General features: G+C 40.9%; 1 protein-coding gene across 1 annotated transcript in view; it reads right to left on the reverse strand.

The window, feature by feature from the left end:
- Positions 1 to 26,861, reverse strand: part of LOC124788570 (protein alan shepard) — a 433,965-nt gene that overhangs the window by 115,775 nt on the left and 291,329 nt on the right. Inside the window, exons 3-4 of the mRNA XM_047255841.1 lie at positions 25,376 to 25,620; positions 24,738 to 24,796 (exon numbers count right to left, since the gene is read on the reverse strand). Of these exons, the coding sequence (XP_047111797.1) occupies positions 24,738 to 24,796; positions 25,376 to 25,620 (304 nt within the window). The remainder of the gene's footprint in view (positions 1 to 24,737; positions 24,797 to 25,375; positions 25,621 to 26,861) is intronic.

The raw sequence follows: 26,861 nt of genomic DNA on the forward strand, positions 1-26,861 counted from the left end.
CTGATTGTGTTATAGGAATTGAGTGAGTGTTTACTACAAAGTGAAATCAGAGAAGGTGAGATTACTAAATTTAAAGCTATGCTAGTAGCTTTGGGTTACAACAAGATATTTGGAGTACATTACTGGCAAAGCTACAGCCCAGTAATGAGATGAAGTGGCTTGAGGATTTTGATAGCAATTGCAGTACTTAGGGGATGGAAAATCAAACAAGTTGATGTAGAAACTGTTTATCTCAATAGCCTCATAAATGGCAGCATTTTAATGGAGCAACCACAATTGTTTAGTGTGGGGAATAAAGTGTTTTTATTGAATAAGAGTTCGTATGTGCTTCACCAAGCAGGTAAGGATTAGAACATTTTTTTCTGCTCTGTGATGAAAAAGTTAGGTTTGAAATAATGTGAATAGGGTCATTGTATATTCTTCTATAAACATTTGGTCATTGGGGTTCATGCTGGTGGTGATGATGTAGTAGATGAGGAAGAGAGGATTGAAAAATGCAAGGGTTTTGAAATCTCACATTAGCATTAAAGAAATGCACAACATCTTGTTTATTAAATGACTTAACATTGAGCAGTCTGAAGGGCAAGTGAAATGAAACCAAACTACTTACATTGCGCAGACACAGAGAGAATTTAAAATGTATGACTGCAAGGGCATAGCTACACCATGTAATGACAACCATTTTGGTGAAGACAAGAATTACAGGCTATTTGACCAGAAATAGTAGTTAACGGTATTGTGTATATCTATATGTACTTCTAAAAACAAAGATGATGTGACTTACCAAACGAAAGTGCTGGCAGGTCGATACACACACAAACATACACACAAAATTCAAGCTTTCGCAACACACGGTTGCTTCATCAGGAAAGAGGGAAGGAGAGGGAAAGACGAAAGAATGTGGGTTTTAAGGGAGAGGGTAAGGAGTCATTCCAATCCCGGGAGCGGAAAGACTTACCTTAGGGGGAAAAAGGAACAGGTATACACTTGCGCACACACACACACACACACACACACACACACACACACACACACACACACACACATCCATCCGCACGACACAGACACAAGCAGACATTTGGATGGACATTTGCAGATGGATATGTGCGTGTGTGCGAGTGTATACCTGTCCTTTTTTCCCCCTACGGTACGTCTTTCCGCTCCCGGGATTGGAATGACTCCTTACCCTCTCCCTTAAAACCCACATCCTTTCGTCTTTCCCTCTCCTTCCCTCTTTCCTGATGAAGCAACTGTCTGTTGCGAAAGCTTGAATTTTGTGTGTATGTTTGTGTTTGTTTGTGTGTGTATCGACCTGCCAGCACTTTCGTTTGGTAAGTCACATCATCTTTGTTTTTAGATATATTTTTCCCACGTGGAATGTTTCCCTCTATTATATATCTATATGTACTTTGCCTGATACTGCCTTCATTGCAGGAAGGTTGTGTCAGTTCAATTTTAAATGAACTGTTTCTGATTAGGCCAGAGTAAAACGGGTGTTTCGTTACATGCAGCAAACTAAAGATTTGAGGCTATGTTTCAGTGTCAATTGTTCTGATCCTAGAGCATTCAGTGATGCTGACTGGGCAAATGACCCAGCCGATAGCAAATCTGGAGCAGAGTACACAATTTTGTTAGCTGGAAGAGTAAAAGGCAATCCATTGTAGCCACCTCTACAGTAGAAGCCAAATACATTTCAATGTTCAAAACATATAAGGAGATGGAATGGTTTGTAGATATTTTAAATTAGATTAAGTGTTCTGTATTTGTTAGACTACCCCTGCAGGCAAATACTGGCAATACAGGTACCACTGAGATTACCAACAAAAAGCAGGTGTCAGAGTGCACTATCATAAAGTCCGGCAGACTATCTTGGATGGTTTTCTTAAGTTTAAGTAAATGTCAAGTAATGACAACATTGCATACATCTTAACTGAAGGTCTTACCAGTATTAAAACTAAGAGATTCAGAGACAAGCCAGGTTTAAATTAAGTATCAATTCATGTTGGATGACTACCTGCCCGTTACGTTGTGTCTCATTTTTGTTCTTATGTTTAATAATGTATAATTGCAATTTGAAACTGATAAGTTATTCTCTTGTGATGCCCACTGAGGGAAGTGTTGCAATTATGTTTACTTAATGCAGTGACCATTGCCAGAGCACTCAGAAGCCGAGGGTTTCTAGTGTGTGCTTGTGCTCTCTGTATGGATTGTCTGGTTAGATATGGAAACATTCCACGTGGGAAAAATATATCTAAAAACAAAGATGCTGTAACTTACCAAACGAAAGTGTTGGTATGTTGATAGAGACAATAACACACACACACACACACCCATCCACTCATCCATGTGTGTGTGTGTGTGTGTGTGTGTGTGTGTGTGTGTGTGTGTGTTGTTGTAACCGCAGGAACAAGCCAAGTCTAACTGCAATACCTTCAGAATAGTACGTAGGAAGAAGTTAAAATTGTACGCTGGACGCCAGGCGTGGCCGAAGGGTCAGCCGAGGCGGCAGTCAAACTGTTGGGCAGCGGCGCTTGATAAGAAAGCAAACAGCCAGCAGATACAAACAAAGGCCTGTGTAGGGACTCATGATAAGCAATCAATTAAGAAGTATCAACAGAAAGCATTCCTGGCTAGAGAGAGAGGTCTGGGAGTGGAGAGAGAAACAAAGAGGGCCCTTGGTGGGGACAGCACTACGTCATGAGGAGCCAATGAAGGGCTCAGGACGTGGTGTGTGACCATATACGGAGAGGCGCCTCTATCCCTCCACTCAGTCTCTGAAGAACAATAGCAATAACAATGCTTTAACGATACCAAATAAGGACAAGTTGCCTTCGACACTACGTCATGCCAAGCGCTAGCGGGGTCGAAGGGGAAACGCTAACAAAACCCGAGAGCACGCCACTCTTGAGTGTCTTGTCTTGTCTTGTCTTGTCTTGTCTTGTCGAGTAGTTAAGAGAGTGGTAGCAGCAGCCGACATGGGCTGAGGAACAGGCTGTGGGCAGGCAGCCGGAGATAGTCGCTGAAGAGCGTTAGGGCGTAGCCGCGGGACTCTAACGTAGGGTGCTAGGAAATATTGCAGAGCTTCTAGTAGGCAGTCATAACGGTGGAGTCAGTCACCGTCTCTGTATTAGACTTGGCCTTCCTGTGAATGCAATCACCACGCAGTTAGGGTGAGCTGTATTCATTCAGAATAAACTGAAATTTGTTAAAGTTATCAAGACTTTAATTCACACCAGGGATTTCTACATCTTAGCCAGATCAAAAAGTCTCCCTCTCACTAAGGTCAACCGGCTAAATCCCATCCACGAACCGTGTCGCTCAATCCCTCGCAATACCCACGCTTGGGACGCGACATAAATAAAACTTCTGTTGCCAGGTGTGGTGTTATTACGAAGGCGCATAGGCAATAGGAGGTAGGAGCCATTAGATTTTGCTACAGCGACTGTGGCAATTGGCAGGAAGTTGTGGCAACTCGCAACTCTCAGCATTAGTAGCAGCAGTACGTCAGAGTCCAGAAAGGTAGTCCCTGCGGGTGCAGGGCAACACAGGACAGCGGCAGCGCGCCGCGGAGCGACGAGGCACAGAGGTGCCTGAGCAGCCAGTGTTCGAGTCCGAGGGTCCGGGCCGAGCAGCAGCAGAAGCGGCAGCAGCCGTAGCAACGGCAGCTGAGGAGAGCGACGGGGTCGGCACAGCCCAGCAGAGCGGTGGCCAGCGCATCGCAGCAGTGTGGGCGCAGAGATGGTGCGGAGCAGTGCGGGCGCAGAGACGGCGCGGAGCAGTGCGGGCGCAGAGACGGCGCGGAGCAGCGCGGGCGCAGAGACGGCGCGGAGCAGCGCGGGCGCAGAGACGGCGCGGAGCAGCGCGGGCACAAAGAGAGCGCGGAACAGCGCGGGACAACACAGATCAACAGAGCACACGGCGCACCACAAGAGAAGCAGTACGCAGTACTTGAGAAAACTGTCTTAAGAATATTGTATCTTTGTTGTGTAAAGTGTTAACTTAGTTAAGATGCGCCAAACTAATGAAGTTGCGTCATCCTCCACTAATGGTAAGATGTCAGTGAAAGAAGCCCTATGTATTGTTTCAAAAGTGTTCGAAGGGAATAAGAAGGATTTAAGGGAATTTATCGAAAATGTAGATGCGGCATTTGAATTAGTAAGGCCAGAGGAACGTGAAACGTTATTGAAGTTCGTTAAAGCAAAGATAACCGGTGAGGCCAGGTTGAGATTGCAGGTGCGTGAACGCACAGGTACATGGCAAGAGGTGAAACGCGCTTTAGAAGAAAACTATGCGAGTAAGCGTACCATAGACTACTATGCATGTAAGATTTTCCAAGCAAGACAGGGACAAGGGGAACTAATAGCAATGTGGGCAAGCCGAATAAATGAAATGCAGAGAGATTTTCAAGAAGCAGTAAACAGAGTTACGGCCAGAGAAAACTTGAAGGGTGCGATAGAACTGGTTGATTCCTTAGGAAGAGCGTGCTTTATACAGGGTTTAAGTAATGATAGAATACAAACAATAGTGAGAAGCAGAGGCAATGAAATTACGTTGGCAGCAGCAGTGGAGTTGGCACTGCAAGAAGAGAGTGCGATACTGTCCATGAAAGAGCGGGGACTAGCCCCGAGGGTAACGTACACTCGAAATAAGGAAGCAGTAAAAAACGCGAGAGAAATTAAAGAGTTGAAATGTTTCAATTGTGGGTCGAGAGGCCACATAGCAAGCAAGTGTAGGAAAAACAGGCCAGAGCGTAGAGTACGGGCAATGACGGGCAAAGATTTTACAAACTTTTGCTATGCGTGTGACAAGCCGGGACACACAGACATGGAATGCAGGGTGCGGTTAAGACAAGTTCACCCGATAGATGTAAGGGAATTCAGAAGAAATCACAGGGAAACCAATGGAGGGTTACGAGAGTGGAGATGCCCACAGTGTAATTTACCAGTAAACTGTGGAGTTCCGTGTACGAGAGCAAAAGATGTTGCATGTTTTAATTGTAAGCGGCAGGGCCACTACACGAAAGATTGCCACGAAGGGCCCTGGCACGCCTGGAGAAAAGGCAGGGTGCCAGTATCGAGTAAAACAGGAAATGTGGTACAGGGAAAGTAAGAGGCGGCAAGGCCTTGTTGCGATAGGTAAACCCACAGTGAGGGTAATCGACTGTGCAACAGAAAACGACGTGGTAGTATTGTACTGCGTAGAGTTAAAGTAGTATTTGAAGCTACTAATAGACACAGGAGCACAATTGTGTTTGCTAAAGAGGACGAGTATTCCAGTAAAGAGTATGCTTGGAATCAATGAAGCAGAAAGGCTTCGGTTAAAAGGTGTAACGAGTGAAGCCGTTAGCACAATAGGCACGGTACAAATACACATAAGTATAGACTGATGTGAAAAGGTGAGACAGAAATTTCACGTGTACGGTAGAGGTCTAGACATTCCGTACGACGGCCTGATAGGAAGAAATTTCTTAACAGAGCACAGAGTCAAGCTGGACTATGCCGGTAAAGTAATACGGCTAAAAGGTCGAGATATACCCTTAGTAGTAGAGGAAGAACCAGAGGGACAAGAGATAGAAGCAGATTCAGAAATAGACGGGGAGATAGAGCCCCGGGAAGAAAGAATAATGTTGTTGAAAGTGGACGGAAAGGTACCACGGGGAATCGAAAAAGAAATGGTCATACCAAGGCAGGAGATTGCACAAGGGGTGCATATACCTGAGTCCTTAGTAAAAGTGCGAAATGGGAAATGCATAGTAAGTGCATTGAACGTGTCAGAGGACTGAGTTCGACTAGGAAATGTCAGATTAATAACAGAAGAATTAGAAAGAATAGCGAAAGTACGCGAAGTAAAATGTAGCACTGATGCAGTAGGTAAGACGGAAAGTCGTGCTAGTGTGTTGCGAAGGCAACTCAGAATGGATCATTTGAATGTCGAAGAAAAGAGCGCTCTAGCAGAGGCCTGCACGGAGTACGGAGATGTATTTCATCTACCAGGAGACAAACTGTCCTATACTTCTGCAGTGAAACAGAGAATACCGATTGCGTCTGAACACGCGGGGAAGGTAGTGAATGCTAGACCGTACAAGATCCCTGAAGCACAAAAGGAAGTGCTAAAAGAGCATATAGAACAGATGCTGAAGGATGACATAATTGTCGAAAGCAAGAGCGCATGGAATGCACCATTACTGTTAGTTCCAAAGAAGTTAGATGCCAGTGGCAAGCAGAAATGAAGAATCGTAGTGGACTACCGTCAATTAAATGACATCACGGTAGGCGATGCATTTCCACTACCAAATATCTCTGATATCCTGGATCAATTAGGGCAAGCCAAGTACTTCTCGACGCTTGACCTCACAAGCGGGTACCATCAAATATTGACGGATGAGAAGGACAGAGAGAAAACGGCATTCAGCTCAAACTATCAACATTACGAATACAAAAGAATGCCGATGGGACTGAAGGGAGCCCCAGGATGTTTCCAGAGATTGATGAACACAGTCTTGGCAGGTTTGCAACGTGTGAAATGTTTTGTCTGTTTAGACGACATAGTATGTTATGGGAAAAACCTGCAGGAGCATAACGAAAAACTCCGGGAAATATTTGACCGGTTGCAAGAGCACAATTTGAAGTTGCAACCAGACAAGTGTGAATTCCTGAGGAAGGAGGTAATCTTCCTAGGTCATTGTATCACGGACAAGGGAATATCACCGGATATGGCAAAGGTGGAGAAGGTGAAGTTCTTCCGACAGCGGAGAACAACAAAAGAACTAAAAGGGTTTCTAGGATTGATAGGGTACTATCGACGTTTCATTGCAAATTTCGGCAAAATTGCGAAACCTCTCCATGAGCTCTTAAAGAAAGGAATAGAGTACCAATGGGGAGAATGACAGAACAATGCGTTCGAGGAACTGAAAGAGAAATTATGGAATCCACCTTTACTTCAGTACCCTGACTTTACGAAACCATTTATAATCACAACGGATGCGAGTAACGCAGTGTTGGGCGCCATGTTATCGCAGGGGGAAAAGATTGGCAAAGACTTGCCGATTGCATATGCATCCAGAGCACTGAACGAAGCAGAACTGTACTATAGCACAACGGAAAAAGAGTTGTTGGCTATAGTGTACGCGGTAAAGCAGTTTAGACCATACATGTATGGGCGAAAATTCACAGTGGTGACAGACCATAAGCCACTAACATGGATATTTAGTGTGAAGGATCCGAGTTCGAGGCTCCTAAAGTGGAGACTGAAGCTCGAAGAGTACGACTACGAGGTAGTATATAAGCCAGGAAGGCTAAACAGTAATGCGGACGCGTTAAGCCGGATAAGGCATGAAGGAAAGGAAGAGACAGATTCAAAGCGAAATGTGGAGGCAGAAAGAAACTCCGTAGCACAAGCAAAGGTGGAACAGAGTTCCGTAAACGTGCGGCAAGCGCAAGTGTCAGGTGAGATAGACCAGGAAACAAATAATAGTGAGGAAATTAGCCCCAAAGAAAAGGAGAGTATATTAAAAGAGATGCACGATAATCCCTTGGGAGGGCACCAAGGAATGCATAGAACATTCGAAAGGATAAAAGCGTACAAGCAGTGGCGCGGAATGAAGTGGGTCATTGAAAATTATATTAGGAAGTGTCCATCATGTCAAAAGAACAAAAACACACAGGTGAAAACAAGGATGCCCTTAGAAATTACAGACACAGCTGAAACAGTATTTGCAAAATGTGCAATGGATATAGTGGGTCCACTAGATGTATCTAGTACAGGGAAAAGATACATGCTAACATTCCAAGACAATCTGAGCAAATTCACCGTAGCAGTCCCGATTGACAAGCAAGATGCTGAAACAGTAGTGGAAGCATTTGTAGAAAACATAGTACTAAGATATGGGATTCCATCAGTTTTGTTAACAGACCAAGGATCGAATTTTCTGAGTGACGTGTTTAAAAGTGTATGTAAATTGTTGAAGGTAAAACGTATAAATACCACAGCATACCACCCTGAGTCAAATGGTGCTCTAGAAAGGAGTCATAGAACAATTGTAGAATATCTCAGACACTTTGTAACAGGAGATCAAAGTTCATGGGACAAATGGGTGCCGTATGCAATTTTTGTGTTCAACACTACACCACACAGCAGCACAGGTTATACACCATTTGAGTTAATTTACGGAAGGAAGGTTAACATACCAGGGGTACTGCAGCAAGAAACACCACAGGCAAGTTACGATTATGATTCGTATGTCAATAAGCTAAGAGCAAGAATGCAGGAAGCCCACGGAGTGGCTAGGGATTTTATTATAAGGCATAAGGTAATCAGTAAAGGACAGTATGATTTGAAGCAGAACCCAAAAGAATTCAATGTAGGGGACAAGGCGTTATTACACGACGAATCAGTGAGACGTGGTAGATCTCGGAAACTAGATTCGTAATGGAGAGGTCCATTTGAAGTGTTACAAGTGGAAGGCCCTAACGTAGTTATAAGAGACAAGAGAAATAAGGAAACAAAAGTACATGCCAACAGGCTGAAACAGTTCCTTTAAATTTCAGGTATGGCACTCAAGTGGCTAGTTGTGCAACTCATTATAGTGATAACAACATACAGCTTCGTTGCATCAGGATACGAAACGAACGATTTCAAAGTGACCCCAATACCAAGTTCATCAGGACTATATTACGATAACGTAGGACAAGTAGAAATATACAGTACCACATGGAGAATAGTCACATATGTTAACTTAGATGTAATAACAGAAAGATTTCAGAAAGAAGAAAGGTACGGTAAGGCAGCGGTACAGAGGTGCCGTGACACATTGAAACAATTAAACGTAGGATTAATAGAATGTAGAGTACTAGAACAGCAAGTTACACATCACGTGGAAAAGATTACAGGTCTGCAGTAACTCGTGCAGCAACTCACAAAACACGAAACCAGAAGAAAGAGAGGAGTATTCAACTTCGTCGGACAGGTAAGTAAGATACTGTTCGGAACATTGGACGAAGCAGACGCAGCGTGCTATAAAGAAAGAATAGACACTATGGAGAGGAACTCTGAAGGGTTGCTGAGGTTAACTAAGGAACAGGTGGCAGTGGTAAGGGCTACATTAGCGGGAGTAAACAGAACAGTATATACACTAGAATCAAATGAACACATTCTAAGAACAGGCATACAGAGACAAGAAAGGTTCATGAAGGAATACGTGAAGGAAACAGATATGGGTTTCGAACGAGTAGCATCTTTTGCCACTGTAACAGAACAAGTATTACAGTTAGCGGCAGTGTTTGGCCAAATCGAAGAGGACTACGAGCAGATGATAAATGCCATTGTAAATGGTCAAAAGGGAATACTGCAGCCTCACATCATTAATCCAGTTCAAATTGTGAAATATCTAAGTTTAATACGAGACGAATTAAAGGACGTCAAGTTTCCTGTTCCTCTCGCGGAGTCGTCAGGCTACCTCTTGTTAAGAATAAATGATTTAGATGTTTTCATTTCCGGTAGCATACTAGGGTACATAATTAATATTCCTTTAATAGATAATAATAATTATAATCTGTACAGAGTTCTCCCATTACCAAAAGAGATCCCAGATATGAAAGGAAGGTACGTATACATAGAGCCAGAGAAAGACTTTCTACTGATAGATGAATCCAAAAGGCAGTACGCGAAACTTTCTGTGGATGATCTAAAATGTAAAGAACTGAGTAAGAATAGAAGACTGTGCAGACAGTCATTCGCATTGCTATCGACATTTGACCATGAGGAATGCGAAGCCAAATTGTTACAACCGGTAAGAGAAATTCCGGAAGATTGTGTGTGAAAAATAGTTGCACTGAATCAGAGCCTTTGGACCCATCTAAACAGTAACGAATGGCTATATGTAGCTCCTAAGGAAGAAGGACCAACAGTATTACGTGGAAAGGAACCCCCGAAGGACTTATTAATGAAAGGGGTAGGAAAGATAAGTTTTTATAGTAAATGTAAAGGGTATGGAACGAGAGTGTTCATACAAACAGATAGAGTAATTCGTAGTAACGTAACAAAGAAAGATATAATACCTCAAATTAATTTAGAATTTGACTGTTGTGTTGTAAACGAAGAAAAGAAAAATGTCTCAATGCTAACGTTAGATTTACCACTGGAGCAGGTAGTAACACAATTAGACGATTTGAAAGTCGCTGGGAAAAGACTGGATGATGTCCAGCGAATGGCAGAAAGGCAGGAGGAAGAACTAAAATATTCCAGATATTTTACACATTACTCAATAACTACATACGTAGCTATAGCGATAGTCATTTTTATTGTAATACCATGTTGTAAAAATTGTAGATGCTGTAAAGAATGCTTCAAAAGTTTATGGAAGTACTTTGACAATAATAACTGTTGTGGTAAAGTATGTATAAGAAACAACATAGTAAATCAATACCCAGAGACTAACTTAAGCAAAAGACAAGCTAATAAAGAAACTGAAGATGTAGTAATATATGAAAGATGTGGGAAAAACCAAGAAGAGTCAGTTCTGTTCAGAAACAGGTGTTAAGTAAAATCAAAAGACAAAATATATTAAAACTGTCTTATAAAAAGGTGTAATCAATTTTAGTGTTTTGTCCATGTCTTATGAAACTGTACATACTTGTAATTACAAATGTTGAATGAAAATGGTATTTTGTATCAATGCTTTTAAAAATGTACCTTGATTGTAATTGTATCAATGATTTGAAAAAAAAATGTACATTGATAAATGCATTGTGTCTAACAAAGAAGTTAATGGAATTAAGTGTACCGAATGTATAAATAAGAAAAAGAAAACATGTGAAGTGTTGATGTAACAAAAGAAAATGTAAGCAAATAAAATGAGAGAATCACAACTGACGCTACTCTGAGGAGTAACGCCAATTTCCCTGGCGGGAGAGGTGTTGTAACCGCAGGAACAAGCCAAGTCTAACTGCAGTACGTTGAGAATAGTATGTAGGAAGAAGTTAAAGTTGTAGCGCTGGATGCCAGGCGTGGCTGAAGGGTCAGCCGAGGCGGCAGTCAAACTGTTGGGCAGCGGCGCTTGATAAGAAAGCAAACAGCCAGCAGATACAAACAAAGGTCTGTGTAGGGACTCATGATAAGCAATCAATTAATAAGTATCAACAGAAAGCATTCCAGGGTAGAGAGAGAGGTCTGGGAGTGGAGAGAGAAACAAAGAGGGCCCTTGGTGGGAACAGCACTACGTCACGAGGAGCCAATGAAGGGCTCAGGACGCAGTGTGTGACCATATACGGAGAGGCGCCTCTATCCCTACACTCAGCCTCTGAAGAGCAATAGCAACAACAATGCTTTAACAATACCAAATAAGGACAAGTTGCCTTCGACACTACGTCATGCCAAGCGCTAGCGGGGTCAAAGGGGAAACGCTAACAAAACCTGAGAGCAGGCCACTCTGAGGGTCTTGTCTTGTCTTGCCTTGCCTTCTTGTCGAGTAGTTAGAGAGTGGTAGCAGCAGCCGACATGGGCTGAGGAACAGGCTGTGGGCATGCAGCCGGAGATAGTCGCTGAAGAGAGTTAGGGCGTAGCCGCGGGACTCTAATGTAGGGTGCTAGGAAATATTGCAGAGCTTCTAGTAGGCAGTCATAACGGTGGAGTCAGTCACCGTCTCTGTATTAGACTTGGCCTTCCTGTGAATGCAATCACCACGCAGTTAGGGTGAGCTGTATTCATTCAGAATAAACTGCAATTTGTTAAAGTTATCAAGACTTTAATTCACACCAGGGATTTCTACATCTTAGCCAGATCAAAAAGTCTCCCTCCCCTAAGGTCAACCGGCTAAATCCCATCCACGAACCGTGTCGCTCAATCCCTCGCAATACCCACACTTGGGACGTGACAGTGTGTGTGTGTGTGTGTGTGTGTGTGTGTGTGTGTGTGTGTGTGTTACTGTCTCTATCAACATACCAACCCTTTCATTTGGTAAGTTAAGCACCTTAAAAATAAATTTTATATATATATATATATATATATAAAAAAAAATAGGGAAACAGTTCACGCGGGAAAAATATATTTAAAAACAAAGATGATGTGACTTACCATACGAAAGCGCTGGCAGGTCGATAGAAACACAAATAGACACATACATACACACAAAATTCTAGCTTAAGCAACCAACGGTTGCTTCGTCAGGAAAGAGGGAAGGAGAGGGAAAGACAAAAGGATGTGGGTTTTAAAGGAGAGGGTAAGGAGTCATTCCAATCCCGGGAGCGGAAAGACTTACCTTAGGGGGAAAAAAGGACGGGTATACACTCGCACACAAACACACACATCCATCCGCACATATACAGACACAAGCAGACATATTAAACAGCAAAGAGTTTGGGCAGAGATGTCAGTCGAGGCGGAAGTGCAGAGGCAAAGATGTTGTTGAATGACAGGTGAGGTATGAGTGGCGACAACTTGAAATTAGCGGAGATTGAGGCCTGGTGCATAACGGGAAGAGAGGATATATTGAAGAGCAAGTTCCCATCTCCGGAGTTCAGATAGGTTGGTGTTAGTGGGAAGTATCCAGATAACCCGGACGGTGTAACACTGTGTCAAGATGTGCTGGCCGTGCACCAAGGCATGTTTAGCCACGGGGTGATCCTCATTACCAACAAACACTGTCTGCCTGTGTCCATTCATGCGAATGGACAGTTTGTTGCTGGTCATTCCCACATAGAATGCGTCACAGTGTAGGCAGGTCAGCTGGTAAATCACATGGGTGCTTTCACACGTGGCTCTGCCTTTGATCGTGTACACCTTCCGGGCTACAGGACTGGAGTAGGTGGTGGTGGGAGGGTGCATGGAACAGGTTTTACATCGGGGGCGGTTACAAGGGTAGGAGCCAGAGGGTAGGGAAGGTGGTTTGGGGATTTCATAGGGATGAACTAAAAGGTTACGAAGGTTAGGTGGACGGCGGAAAGACACTCTTGGTGGAGTGGGGAGGATTTCATGAAGGATGGATCTCATTTCAGGGCAGGATTTGAGGAAGCCGTATCCCTGCTGGAGAGCCACATTCAGAGTCTGATCCAGTCCCGGAAAGTATCCTGTCACAAGTGGGGCACTTTTGGGGTTCTTCTGTGGGAGGTTCTGGGTTTGAAGGGATGAGGAAGTGGCTCTGGTTGTCTACCTACACAAGTTCACCACAGGATCAACATAGCCCAGCTCAAACCAACACCTTTTCGCCTTTTTTCACACCAGATCTCCAGTTGCTTTCTAGTTCACCTTCATCTCTCCCCATATATTTTTATTTTTATTTTCATTTCAGCCTCATGTTACACTTTCCACCTTCTAACATCATGTCACCCTCACAACACTCCCACAACGACCCCATTAAGTTTTATTTACATTCCCTCCACAAACATGCCTTCGCCCTAGCCAGATTACACTCCCATATTTTATTTTATCAGGCTTGTCTGACATTTGGCATTAACCCCAAAGGCCTCACACTTAAAGTTCCCATCTCTGGCTGCCTATACCAGTTCCAAACTGAACAATCCACTGCCCTCACCCACCTAATCCTTCACCTACACATCAACTCAGCCAATGAACACACCCGTCAGTTACTATCCTTAATAAAAGTCCTCAATCTTTCCTCTCCCACATCCACACCAGCTGTTCAGAGCATCCTCCTACAGGCCAACCGCAAATTAGAACAGCATGCCACCCTCCACCTTAAAAAACTATCCAATCTCCTGGTTTCCCCACCTCCGGAAAGGCAACTCACTCACCCTTCACAACCTTTCCAGCAAACCTCAACCTCCTCTCATTGCACACAAACCCAGTCTCTCCCATCTACTCAATCTCCCACTTCCAGCTCCACTCCCTCCAAAACCTCAAAATTCCAATCAACACAATCTGGAACCACAACACCCTAACTCAGTAGTTCACCTTTCCTCCAAACCTCTCTCCCAATCCGAAACCTCTGTCCTATCCAAAGGCCTCACCTTCAGCCCCACTCCCAGATTCAACCAAACAGCACTCGTCAAAGATTTACTGTCCTACACTCGTACTCTCTACTGGAAATATCACTTTGCCACGAAGAAAAATGATCCTAATCCTACTCCTAATGATCCAAATCCCCACGACACTACCGAAATTGAACCCTGCCTGGAACAGTTCCGTCCTCCGTCGCAGCAGGACCCACCTCCTCTTCCTCAAAATCACCCCCTCCAAACCTTCCACGAATTTCTGACTTCCAGCCTTGCCTCTCAATCCTTCACAAAAAACCTTAATCCTACTCCCATCACCACCTCTGTTGAAGCCCAAGCTATCCGTGATCTGAAGGCTGACCGTTCCATTGTCATTCCTCCGGCGGACAAGTGTTCCAGGACAGTGGTACTTGATCGTCGGGAGTATGTGGCTGAGGGACTGTGTCAGCTTTCAGACAACACCACATACAAATTTTGCCAAGGTAATCCTATTCCTGATGTCCAGGCGGAGCTTCAAGGAATTCTCAGAACCTTAGGCCCCCTACAAAACCTTTCACCTGACTCCATCAACCTCCTGACCCCACTGACACCCCGCACCCCTACCTTCTACCATCTTCCTAAAATTCACAAACCTAATCATCCCGGCCGCCCCATTGTAGCTGGTTACCAAGCCCCCACAGAACGTATCTCTGCCTATGTAGATCAACACCTTCAACCCATTACATGCAGTCTCCCATCCTTCATCAAAGACACCAACCACTTTCTCGAACGCCTGGAATCCTTACCCAGTCTGTTACCCCCGGAAACCATCCTTGTAACCATTGATGCCACTTCCTTATACACAAATATTCCGCATGTCCAGGGCCTCGCTGCGATGGAGCACTTCCTTTCACGCCGATCACCTGCCACCCTACCTAAAACCTCTTTCCTCATTACCTTAGCCAGCTTCATCCTGACCCACAACTTCTTCACTTTTGAAGGCCAGACATACCAACAATTAAAGGGAACAGCCATGGGTACCAGGATGGCCCCCTCGTACGCCAACCTATTCATAGGTCGCTTAGAGGAAGCCTTCTTGGTTACCCAGGCCTGCAAACCCAAAGTTTGGTACAGATTTATTGATGACATCTTCATGATCTGGACTCACAGTGAAGAAGAACTCCAGAATTTCCTCTCCAACCTCAACTCCTTTGGTTCCATCAGATTCACCTGGTCCTACTCTAAATCCCATGCCACTTTCCTAACAGCTTTCGCATCCCGCAACTACCCTCCCGACCTAGTACAGAAGCAAGTAACCAGAGCCACTTCCTCATCCCTTCAAACCCAGAACCTCCCACAGAAGAACCCCAAAAGTGCCCCCACTTGTGACAGGATACTTTCCGGGACTGGATCAGACTCTGAATGTGGCTCTCCAGCAGGGATACGACTTCCTCAAATCCTGCCCTGAAATGAGATCCATCCTTCATGAAATCCTCCCCACTCCACCAAGAGTGTCTTTCCACCATCCACCTAACCTTTGTAACCTCTTAGTTCATCCCTATGAAATCCCCAAACCACCTTCCCTACCCTCTGGCTCCTACCCTTGTAACCGCCCCCGGTGTAAAACCTGTCCCATGCACCCTCCCACCACCACCTACTCCAGTCCTGTAACCCGGAAGGTGTACACGATCAAAGGCAGAGCCACATGTGAAAGCACCCACATGATTTACCAACTGACCTGCCTACACTGTGAAGCTTTCTATGTGGGAATGACCAGCAACAAACTGTCCATTCGCATGAATGGACACAGGCAGACAGTGTTTGTAGCTAATGAGGATCACCCTGTGGCTAAACATGCCTTGGTGCACGGCCAGCACATCTTGGCACAGTGTTACACCATCCGGGTTATCTGGATACTTCCCACTAACACCAACCTGTCAGAACTCCGGAGATGGGAACTTGCCCTTCAGTATATCCTCTCTTCTCGTTATCCGCCAGGCCTCAATCTCCGCTAATTTTAAGTTGCCGCCAGTCATACCTCACCTGTCACTCAACAACATCTTTGCCTCTTTACTTCCGCCTCGACTGACATCTCTGCCCAAACTCTTTGCCTTTACTAATGTCTGCTTGTGTCTGTATGTGCAGATGGATATGTGTGTGTGTGCGCGCGAGTGTATACCTGTTCTTTTTTCCCCCTAAGGTAAGTCTTTCCGCTCCCGGGATTGGAATGACTCCTTACCCTCTCCCTTAAAACCCACATCCTTTCGTCTTTCCCTCTCCTTCCCTCTTTCCTGATGAAGCAACCGTTTGTTGTGAAAGCTTGAATTTTGTGTGTATGTTTGTGTTTGTTTGTGTGTCAGAGAGAGAGAGAGAGAGAGAGAGAGAGAGAGAGAGAGAGAGAGAGAGAGAGAGAGAGAAAATGTAGTGAGACTGTAGTGCCTTTCTGTGGTAGTGGTATACTGTATGTGAATGTTTTCTGTAATACATTTATCAACAGTGACAAAGTGTATGTTTTGAGTGAACTACCCACCCACGTCCATGTGTCAATACTCGTTGCATATGTAAAAATTATAACGCTAATAATGTAACAGCTTTTTATCTTCTTTGAAATAATAACACCTGTTATTTTTAGAAATGCAGCATATTTACAAATGAAATGTTTTGCCTTGTTTTTGACTTGCGACTATAAAATGTGCTGCAGAACGAAAAGGGTACAACGTACATAAACTCATACTGTGATTGGTGAGATACCATGTATCCACCACTGTGAACAGTAAGTTATTTTTAAATTTGTATTCATTTTGTAAAATTATATTCACAATGTGGCACTTTATTATATACCATTGTAATAGTACCATGACTAGAATTAACCTAAATCTGAAAAAAGAAAGGGTGCAGACTGTCAAAGCACCTGAAAATGAGCCCTCAGGACTCAAAATGCATTGTGCATTGAAATAAAATCATGATTGTGACTGAAGCGAGTTGGTCTTGATTTTACGATAACATATAATGTTAAAAACTATCTAAGTCTCCACAAAATGGCTGCATGCCTTATAGCATGTGTGAATGGAATGGATTATAACAGTCTAGAAGAGGGACAGATGTGCAATGGCTGTAACTAACTGAAGCTATTGAAGCACCAAGACACTTGAGGTGGTTGCTATGTTCTGCCTGCAGTATTTCATGAAACAAGGTACAAAAGAACAGTACTGTCAAACAGGTGTTAAATTTATGAGATAGCATAATTACAAGTATCAAAATCAGAATTTTGGGACACATAATAACAAGGAAAGGAGGCTTCAGTTGGTTTGGGATGTGGTATTCAGTTGATCAATATCTCACCAACTATCTGAACTGTCAGTTAAGAACATCATGGAACTAATATTTTACAGAAAATCAGGTCCAGGAAATAAATGTGCTTGTGAAACAATACATTTTCTTATGCAAGATATCTACCTTTCATATAAAATGAGACACACTACTAAAAGTATTTCACAATGTGGTACTGATAAGGAGCACACCTAAAATGACAGACAAACAGATCACATACCATATTCTGGTTAAGAGTGTATTTGTAGACCTTGCTGGCCACACAAAAATAGACATTATAAGAATAGGTAAAATGTCATGAACTCTGCATATAAGTAAATCTTTGTCTTTCTTGAATTTTAAGGAATGTGAAAATAATTACCACGAAAATTCTGCAAGCATCTCCAAAATCTTGAGAAGCTTTTTGAATTCTGATACAAATGTCTTGTGTGTTTTGTTGAGCTTACAGTGAACTTATGTCAACTACAATATAATTATAAGCACATGTTACTTAACTACCCATAAGGCCTTTAGTGATTAAGGGAGAACTGTTGTCTAACTGCACTGGAAGATGGAGGGGTCCGGGAGGGGAAGGGGGGGGTGGTACGAGTGGAGGGGCCCGAGAGGGGTGGGGGTGGGGGGGTGGGGGCCAGTAGAGGGATCAACCAGCACACAATACAATAGTTATTGCTTATTTCTTTCTCACCAACAACCACTTTTGCTTATATTTGGCATGTCAGTTGTGTACAATCTAAAATTCTCCATTTTTGAAGAAACCATGAGTAAATTTCATGAAGCACAACTGATTCAAAACTGGCAGGCTTGAGACACAATTGAACACTGCACATCTTTCATCACCATATATGGGATCTGTAAATGCATATTTTTCTAAAAATGGGGGAAAGAAACTTTTGTGACAGGCACTTACACCACTTAACAAAACTGCTGCTGTTTCCCCAAATGCATTCTGAAGTTCTTTTTCTTCATTTTTATTGTTTTCCTTTTTGTAATTGTTATGAATAAAAGGACTGATGGGGTAAGTAAATCAGTAATGAATAATAACAAGGTAGGCAAATAAACTACTCAAACAACATGAATTATTAACATTTTTTCATTTTCCATTTTTCCTTACTTGCTTCAAAATTAATGTCGGTGTGTTCTGCCTATGTAACTAAATGAAAGGCAGTTTGTTTCTTGCCATAGGCATTTTGCTTCTTTTATTTGTGAAGCATCTTGGTGGCCTGTGATACATGTTTCTTTTTATACATATAATAAACGTATTACGTAGTAGATACAATGTTATTCTGCTATGTTTTGTCGTGTTTTTCTCTTGTTTTTCAGATCAGAAACAACTTTTATAGAACAAACATCAATTTCCAGTGTTGTTAGTCCATATTATTCCATATGTGTGGTCCTTGAGAAGTGTTCATTCAGACCTCGTGCTCCAGCTGGTTGATTTCCAGCATTTTTTCAGCCACATTTATTATAACACATCAGATGCACTTTTCATTTTGTGGCCTATTTGAGTATGTTTACAGAGTGTACTGTTGCCAGCTGACACTGCATGTTTATCTTCTGTCTTTTGTTTGTGTGGTTTGATATATTTGATCTGAATTGATTTGTGTGTGAGTGTGTGTGCATGACACACACACACACACACACACACACACACACACACACACACACACACACACACACACAGGGAGAGAGAGAGAGAGAGAGAGAGAGAGAGAGAGAGAGAGAGAGAGAGAGAGAATCACAAACTGAAAAGTGCAGGTTATGTGTTATAATTTTATAATAGGTGTTGGTGAAAAACATGCTGGAAATCGGCCAGCTGGAGCACGGGGACCAAATGAACCCATCTTCAAGGCTGCTAGTATGGACTAAAAATGATGGAAATTGTAAGGAACACCAAACAATAATTTAAATTCACAATATTTGTGCTACAAAAGTTGTTTCCATTATGAAAAACAAGAGAAAGATGTGACAAATTGAAACATAGTAATGTACTGTAATTACTACATAATACATTTATTATACATATATAAAAAGCCTGTATTACAGGCCACTGAAGATTCTTTAAAAATAAAAAGTAAAATTTGTACAGAAGAAACAAACTGCCTTTCACTTAGTTACATAGGCAGAAAAACACCTCCATGAACCTGGATGAGTTAAAAAAAATAATAAAATAAAATAATCCTGGTCTCTCTGCAATGGCTCTTTCAGGCACTCTGCTACATGTCTTCAATTTCCTTTGGACAACTAGATGGATGGTACTTGTCATATAAACATTCAAAGCAAATACTCGTGACACCAACAACACCTAATGAATGTAGTCTTCGTGAAACTACATCATTCCCTCCAAAGGTTTGGTAGGACACAGATTATGTTTACATTTAAAAATATTTCTTTTTGAGGAATTAATTTTGATGTATGCTACAAATACGGTAAAACTGAAAATTGGTACTGGAAGTTGATCATCAATTATGCTGTAAATCGTTATTGCCTCCATGGGGCAGTGCAATGCTCATTGAGTTCCAAAAGAATTTTTAAGCTTCAAGATAATGTTTTTAACTTGGCAATTAAAAATACAAATATCACATGGCTGGCACATAGGTGTGCAGTTTGGTGGTATTACTTCTTCTGTGCAGGTCAACTGACCCTCGTCATCTATAAACAGGGTAGCATACGTGATGGTATTAGTTTCTCTCCCCCGGATACCAAATATCAGATAGAACTTGTTACCAGCAATTTATGTTTCAAATTTTCTCAAGATATGTTTTTCAAAGTGAATTTGTCAATTTCCTGGATTTTCAGCAAGTGAATTAATCAACTTCTTCCATAACACAATGACCAAATTACTCACTAGTATTTTATAAGCACAGGGAGACTTAAGGCAACAATTTTCAAATGGTGTGATGTAATATTGTTCTGTGTAGCAAAGTGTTATTTTATGAGTACTGCCATCTGCATCAACAGCTCATTTTTCTTTGTTATGGGATAATGTGCACTGAATGCGCATGTTTGCAGCAGTCCTACTCTGAATAACCTTTGTACAATGAGTCTTAAAATTTTAATTCTTCAGTAATCCAAGTCACTCGAGAAATTTATTTGCTTGTTGTTGTTGTGGTCTTCAGTCCTGAGACTGGTTTGATGCAGCTCTCCATGCTACCCTATCCTGTGCAAGTTTCTTTATCTCCCAGTACCTACTGCAACCTACATTCTTCTGAATCTGCTTAGTGTATTCATCTCTTGGTCTCCCTCTACAATTTTTACCCTCCATACTTGTTATTATTCCTGATTGATTTACTCACCTTCCTACCAATTTTAATGTCGAGAAATTGAACATTCATTCTATGCTTCCCAGCCAGGTGCCTTGTTTAGTATATCGGTGGTGCTCTTTCATCGAATAGTGTTTACCTTACAGGTACATAATCAGCAGTTGATTAAGTTTCTTTCCTTGCTTTCTGGGAAAATATATATTTTCTGAGCCCATATATGATGATGAATAACACTCAGTTTTAAACTGACTGTCAATATTATCAATTTTGAGTCAATCGCACACCATGAACTACAGGGGTGATTTTCTTGAAAACAATGGTTGGGGGTCAGGTGAGCAGGTTTCAGGCGTTGAGCCAAAATATCTTAGTGTCTTACAGTCTTTTATTTTAGATAGTATACAATTGACCTGACAAATATGAGCCAAATAGGATGCCCTTGTCTATGACCTTCCCCTTGGAGCAGTGCGCAGTGAGTACAATGGTATTTAAGTCAACATGACCAATGAAAGAGGGGAAAACTGAGTAGTCCCGCATTTGACTTGACAACATTATTGACAAGCCTGAAACAACAATGTATGATATGAACAAAGTATTAATGTATTACTTACCAATAATTATTATACATGAACAATACACAGAATCTTAAATTTTGCTGTAAACAGAAATTCTGTTAGGTGTTGTGCTTGTATGATGCCACTGTCACTGCTGCAGAAAAGTACATGCAATACAATCTCTGCATTAGCATTATTTAACATGTGTCAATTATATCACACCTCACAACATTCACCAAAGAAAAATTGAATGTTGGAAGCATAACAGCAGGTGCAGCAGAAATTAACAAAGATATGTTTTCACAAATACTGGGTAAGTAACATTCTTACTGTTTTTAGAGGTATAAACCCTGTGTTCACTATTATTTTGGGACATATATTTGCAAATTACATTACAACATACATGAAAAGAAGAAATAAGTGCATAGCATTCATCCACGAGATAGTATACTAGGGTTTTTGTAATCACTATGCAGTATTGCTGGAATTTCAGTTATAAATGAAAGAAACTAGTTGTAACCACAAAAAATCTCATGAAACTTTGTCACTGATGAAGTTTTCAGTGATAAAATATATGGAGCAAAAGGTTATCTACAACATGCACAGAAATGAGAAGGCAGTTTTAGGAGATAATGTGAAACATAGTTGAAATGTAAGTGAGACATGTTTGTAACCTCTTCCCCATTTTATTCAATTTGAACAAAGAGCTAGTGACAGAACAAAGGAGAAATTTGGGCTAGGAATTTAAATTCAGGAAGAAGAAATAAAATTTTTAATTTGTAGTGATAACACTGTAATTCTGCCATAGACAGCAAAGGACTTAGAGAGATTAGTTGAATAGACTGGAAAGAGGTTATAAAATGAATATCAAGAAAAGTGAAACAATGTGGTATGGGAATTAAATTAGGAAATGGGACATTAAAACTAGTAAAGGAGTTTTCTACATGGAAGCTTAATACCTGACTGTGGTATAAGTAAAGATGAGGCAAAATGGAGACTGGCAATAATAAGAAAAACTTTTCTGAAAAAGATAAATATGTTAACAACCAATATAAATTTGTGTGTTATGAAGCCTTTTCAGAAATTACTGATGGAGTATGGTATATCTTAAAAGTAAACAACACAGACAACAAGAGAAGGGAATAATGGTGAAGATTAGATGCGTTGATGCGATGACCAGAAAGTACTGAACTGAACTGAACTGAAATGGTGAGAAAAAAAAAGTTTCAGAAGGTACAGGTTGACAGATTATATCCTGGGTCACTGAGGAATATATATATTTATGTGTCTGTGTAAAAAGACAGAAGTTATGTTGGTTGTAGTAGCTTTTTTGAAATGAAGATACTACGCAAGTCGGGTGTGGACAGCTTTATAAAATCATTATCAGTCTTCAATATGAAGATCACAACAACAAATACACCATCAACAAAGAAAATAGTTGGTGATGGACTGTAAGGACATGTAAAGGCCATTTAAAAGTTTTTAAGGTTGTGTTGGCAGCCCCCACTGCCCCCCCCCCCCCCCCACACACACACACAGGTTGTGTTGGCAGCCCCCACTGCCCCCCCCCCCCCCCACACACACACACACACACACACACACACACACACACACACACACACACACACACACACAACACACACACGCGTTTGACAGTTCATTATGTCTCAGAAACTTGCATTAAATGCAGGAAAATGTTACATGTCCAAATAATATAACTAAGTCCTGCCATCTTCGACCAACTTTGACAAGAATATTTTTATATCCTCCACTACAGTGAAAGGGCAAACACATATTTCTCCTTGTGCATGCATGTACTTATTGCTTTATTAAGTTACACATACCACTAATTGAGGCAATAAAGTAAACCTCAATGTCACATGAATCTATGCACAATTTGCTTCCGAATACCTCAATTTTTGTTGTACCAAACTGTGATGGTGTCTGAGCACATGACAAAAACTGATACTCACGACAGCCTCACAAGACGTTCTTAATCCTCATGCCTTTTCATTATATAAATGACAAATAATGTAAGGAGTGAAGGAACCATATACTTGAGATGAGTGCAGCACATACACAAGACTGAAACTGCAGCTGAGATTTCGAACAATATCCTTGTTTGTTTTTCCACCAACTGTTCAATGCCTCAGCAATACGATGAATTGTTATCTTCATCCCTTACATTATTTGTATTCCATGCAGAACTTTACAGTATAATATTATAGAAACATTTTATTTGTTATCATTGTAGTAGTAGTAGTAGTAGTAGTAGTAGTAGTAGTTGTTGTTGTTGTTGTATAAATATCGTATCTTTCTGGGCAAATGTGTACAAAATCATTGTGAATAATGTATCAGTTCCCACAATCAAAGCAAATAAGCAAATATTTCTTGGCTAGTGGCCACAAATGTAATATCCCTTATATTTTGGAACAGTGCCTCCTTCAATGGCAGATAGGAATCCCTAACTTCAAAAGTTGTGCCTTTGTGTTTGGGTTTGCAATCTATTGTCGCTCAGTGGGTTCGCTTTTCCCTTTATATTTTATTGTAGTTCTTCGTCAGTAACAACATCTTTCAAAAATGTTTTAACCAATATAATTTATGTTTACTACAACAAATTCACCATGAGAGGCCAAAGATGACTGTGCCTGGTACTTCTCTTTAGATGGTGAAATAGTAACTTACATTTTGAAAAATCTGATAATGCATTATAGTTCACTAGACATTCTAAACTCAAACTGAAAGAACAGAACATCTGTGCTGATAATAAATTGCTTGGTCCCATTCTATGTCCTGTAACAATGTAAATAATCATCTCTTTCAAATCACAATGAATTTCAGAAGAAATGTAGACATCACATTGCATTATGTGCACTCTACTCACTTCCTTTTCTTAGTATTACACTAAATGTCAACACTTCAGTGACAGTTACTTAAGCTCATTTTGAAAAATATGTTGTACCACATTAGTGCAAAGATGCCAGCTGTTCCTTTCAACAGAAGAACCAAAAATTTGGAGATCATAGCTCTTTCATTGCTGCTTCTCTGAAATGAAGTGGTTCTTTCAATATCTCATTAAGCCAACTTACATTATCAAGATTCAATGTGCTGCTTCTGTTTAAATTCTGAAATTAGGATAACTGTTCAAGAAGAAATTATGATGATAAAATACCTACCACAAGATGTTTAACCATCAGAAAACTAGTTAATAGGACCAAAATGTGAATGTATTGAACACAAGACTGCCTGTATGAAATGAAGAATAGGTCACTTGGTTGTTTAAAATACTGTGCAAGCAACTGAAGTTTTAAAAAAGCTACTCAATTTTCTTTTATCATCATCAGCATCATCATCATCATCATTATTCTTATTATTATTGCCATGTAGCTTATGCTGTCCAAATATGGCAGGCCCCACAATGACAAAGACTCACTTTGCACATAAACCACTGCAACTGAATTCGGAATCTTGTGTGTGTGAACATAGGAAACCAAACAGATTATACAAAAACTTAATATCAAATACAAAAGACATGCCTGTTACCAATCATGGCAGGCCATCAAACTGTACATCAATTACTCCATGATTATCACAATAGAATTGCATAATATTAGTTGATCTCACTGATCTGACTTTGAAAACTGTTTGCACTTTACGTGCTGTATACTTGCCTTTGCATTTATTAGTATTCTTGTCTAATATTGCCTTCGTTGAAATAATGGTGCCATACCTAAACAATACAAAATCTCTTAATTTTCTGTTGGATGAACAAAGATAAGAAACATAGACCTGAATTATCATACTACAAATCATAATAAACACTGGACAAAAATTGCATAAACGAATAATGGAGGACTACAAAAATAATCGCGTACATTTAGCAATACTTCAGAAACAATATGATACAGAAAAATCCCATTGTTGGATCAGTATATTTATCACAGTATGAAACTGGTTATTTAAAAAATATTCCTGAATACTTTTCGTGTTACTTTAAGTACACCAAGTAAGTAATATACAGCTACTATGAAATCGTAACCCGCATGCTCTCTCTCAAAATCATAGCACTGCAATATATACATGAATGATTGTTCTGGACTTGAGTATAGCTTATCAACACCTGGCAAATAAATGCAGTTTGATATTGTGTTTAGTACAGCCTTGTATGACTGTCAGTACACACTATATAGCTGCTGCTGAAATATTCCATCTGCAGTTTATGACAAAGATAGGAGAGCATGCCAAATCTAATGTAGATCAAATGATTACTTTGATAGAAAGGTTTAGTATACTCTTTTTGGAAGCTCACTGTGAACACATGTTGACAAGGTCCTTATCAGTCGTATTCTGAGAAAGTCCTCTGATGTACAGGTTGGTTTTCGATAACTGTTCACCACTGTTGCTGCTGGCACTCCCACTGCCACCGACATTGGAACTAACATTGTTGCTGAGGCTAGTGCTAAGGGTTCCACTCTGAGACCCGGTATTGGAGCTGGAGCTGCTGTTTGTGTTCGAAGGTGACGCAGCAGTCGGTACACGCTGCGTGCCATATTGCTGTGGAACAAAAAAAGCTGGCTGAAGGATCACATTAACTTTACACACTTGAAATGCACAATCTATTACACTACACATCATTTTATTATTTACAGTGAAGTTAACCCTCAAATGGAGTTGTGGTGTTCTTTTCGATACCAGTGAAACTGTACACCCCTGCTATTTCCTCTGTTGGTCATTCTATTGTTGGAGGTTCCACATACCTTGTCGACAGCTGATAACAGAGCTTGAAACAAACTAGAAGCATCGTCGAGTCATCTGCTTTTTCAGTGTACAGATGCAAAGTATGGGTTGTGCCATTACTGATCACATGATACCATAAGTGTTTGTTTTATATATGGTCAAAAGTTATTCATCAATATGCTATGATAGAAAATCTAATTTCTCTGGTGCTTGCTGAACAGTAGAGACTTCTGAAGTGACATCAGAGGAATTTTTCTTAAGTCATGAAATATGATTTCATTGGACTCGCTTCAGAACTTTTCATTTATTTCCTGTGTTCATATGGCTTCGGATTTTCCTTTGTCTATGTCAGTGTTTTATGCAAATTTTCTGAACTTTGCGAGGTAAACATAATAATAATAATAATAAGAAGAAGAAGAAGAAGAAGAAGAAGAAGATACTGATGGAAAATATGATCTCGAAGATCAAAATTACCCTTCTCGCAATAGTTAACATGAAACTGCTTCAGAACAAAGCTGTGAGTCAGATGATGAATAGCAAAATGAATACAGAGAGCTGGTTCAGTGATGCGTAAAGAATGTGGAGAGCATAACTTTAATATTGAACATTTGTGAAAAAAAATTTACAGCCATCTACTATTTCATGTTACTCCTACCACAATAAACGTCTGAACTTTTATTTTTCCCATTTCATTTCACGTTTGTGCAGGATTACACACACACTTTCTTGCCTTTGAGATTTATTTGGAGTTTTTTTCTGTTAAATTTATGTTTTTTTTATCATAATATATGCAAATACGAAATATATGAATAAATATTTATGATGAAAGTAAATTACTTTTCATGGCCCCACAATGCCATTTATGACACATAAAGAAGTCAATTTGTCAAAAGCACATCCGTAGCTATTAATGAACCGCATTTCATTAGTTAAATGCAACTGACATCACTACAGCGAAGATTGATTATGCAATGTTGGCACCATTATCGCATTACCCTTCAGGCTTCTAGATGTCTATAATATGCTGAAAATGAAGGAATGTTTCAAGCTCTGAAGCA

The sequence above is a fragment of the Schistocerca piceifrons genome, chromosome 3 (genome assembly GCF_021461385.2).
Source record: "Schistocerca piceifrons isolate TAMUIC-IGC-003096 chromosome 3, iqSchPice1.1, whole genome shotgun sequence".
In the NCBI taxonomy this organism is placed as follows: domain Eukaryota; kingdom Metazoa; phylum Arthropoda; class Insecta; order Orthoptera; family Acrididae; genus Schistocerca; species Schistocerca piceifrons.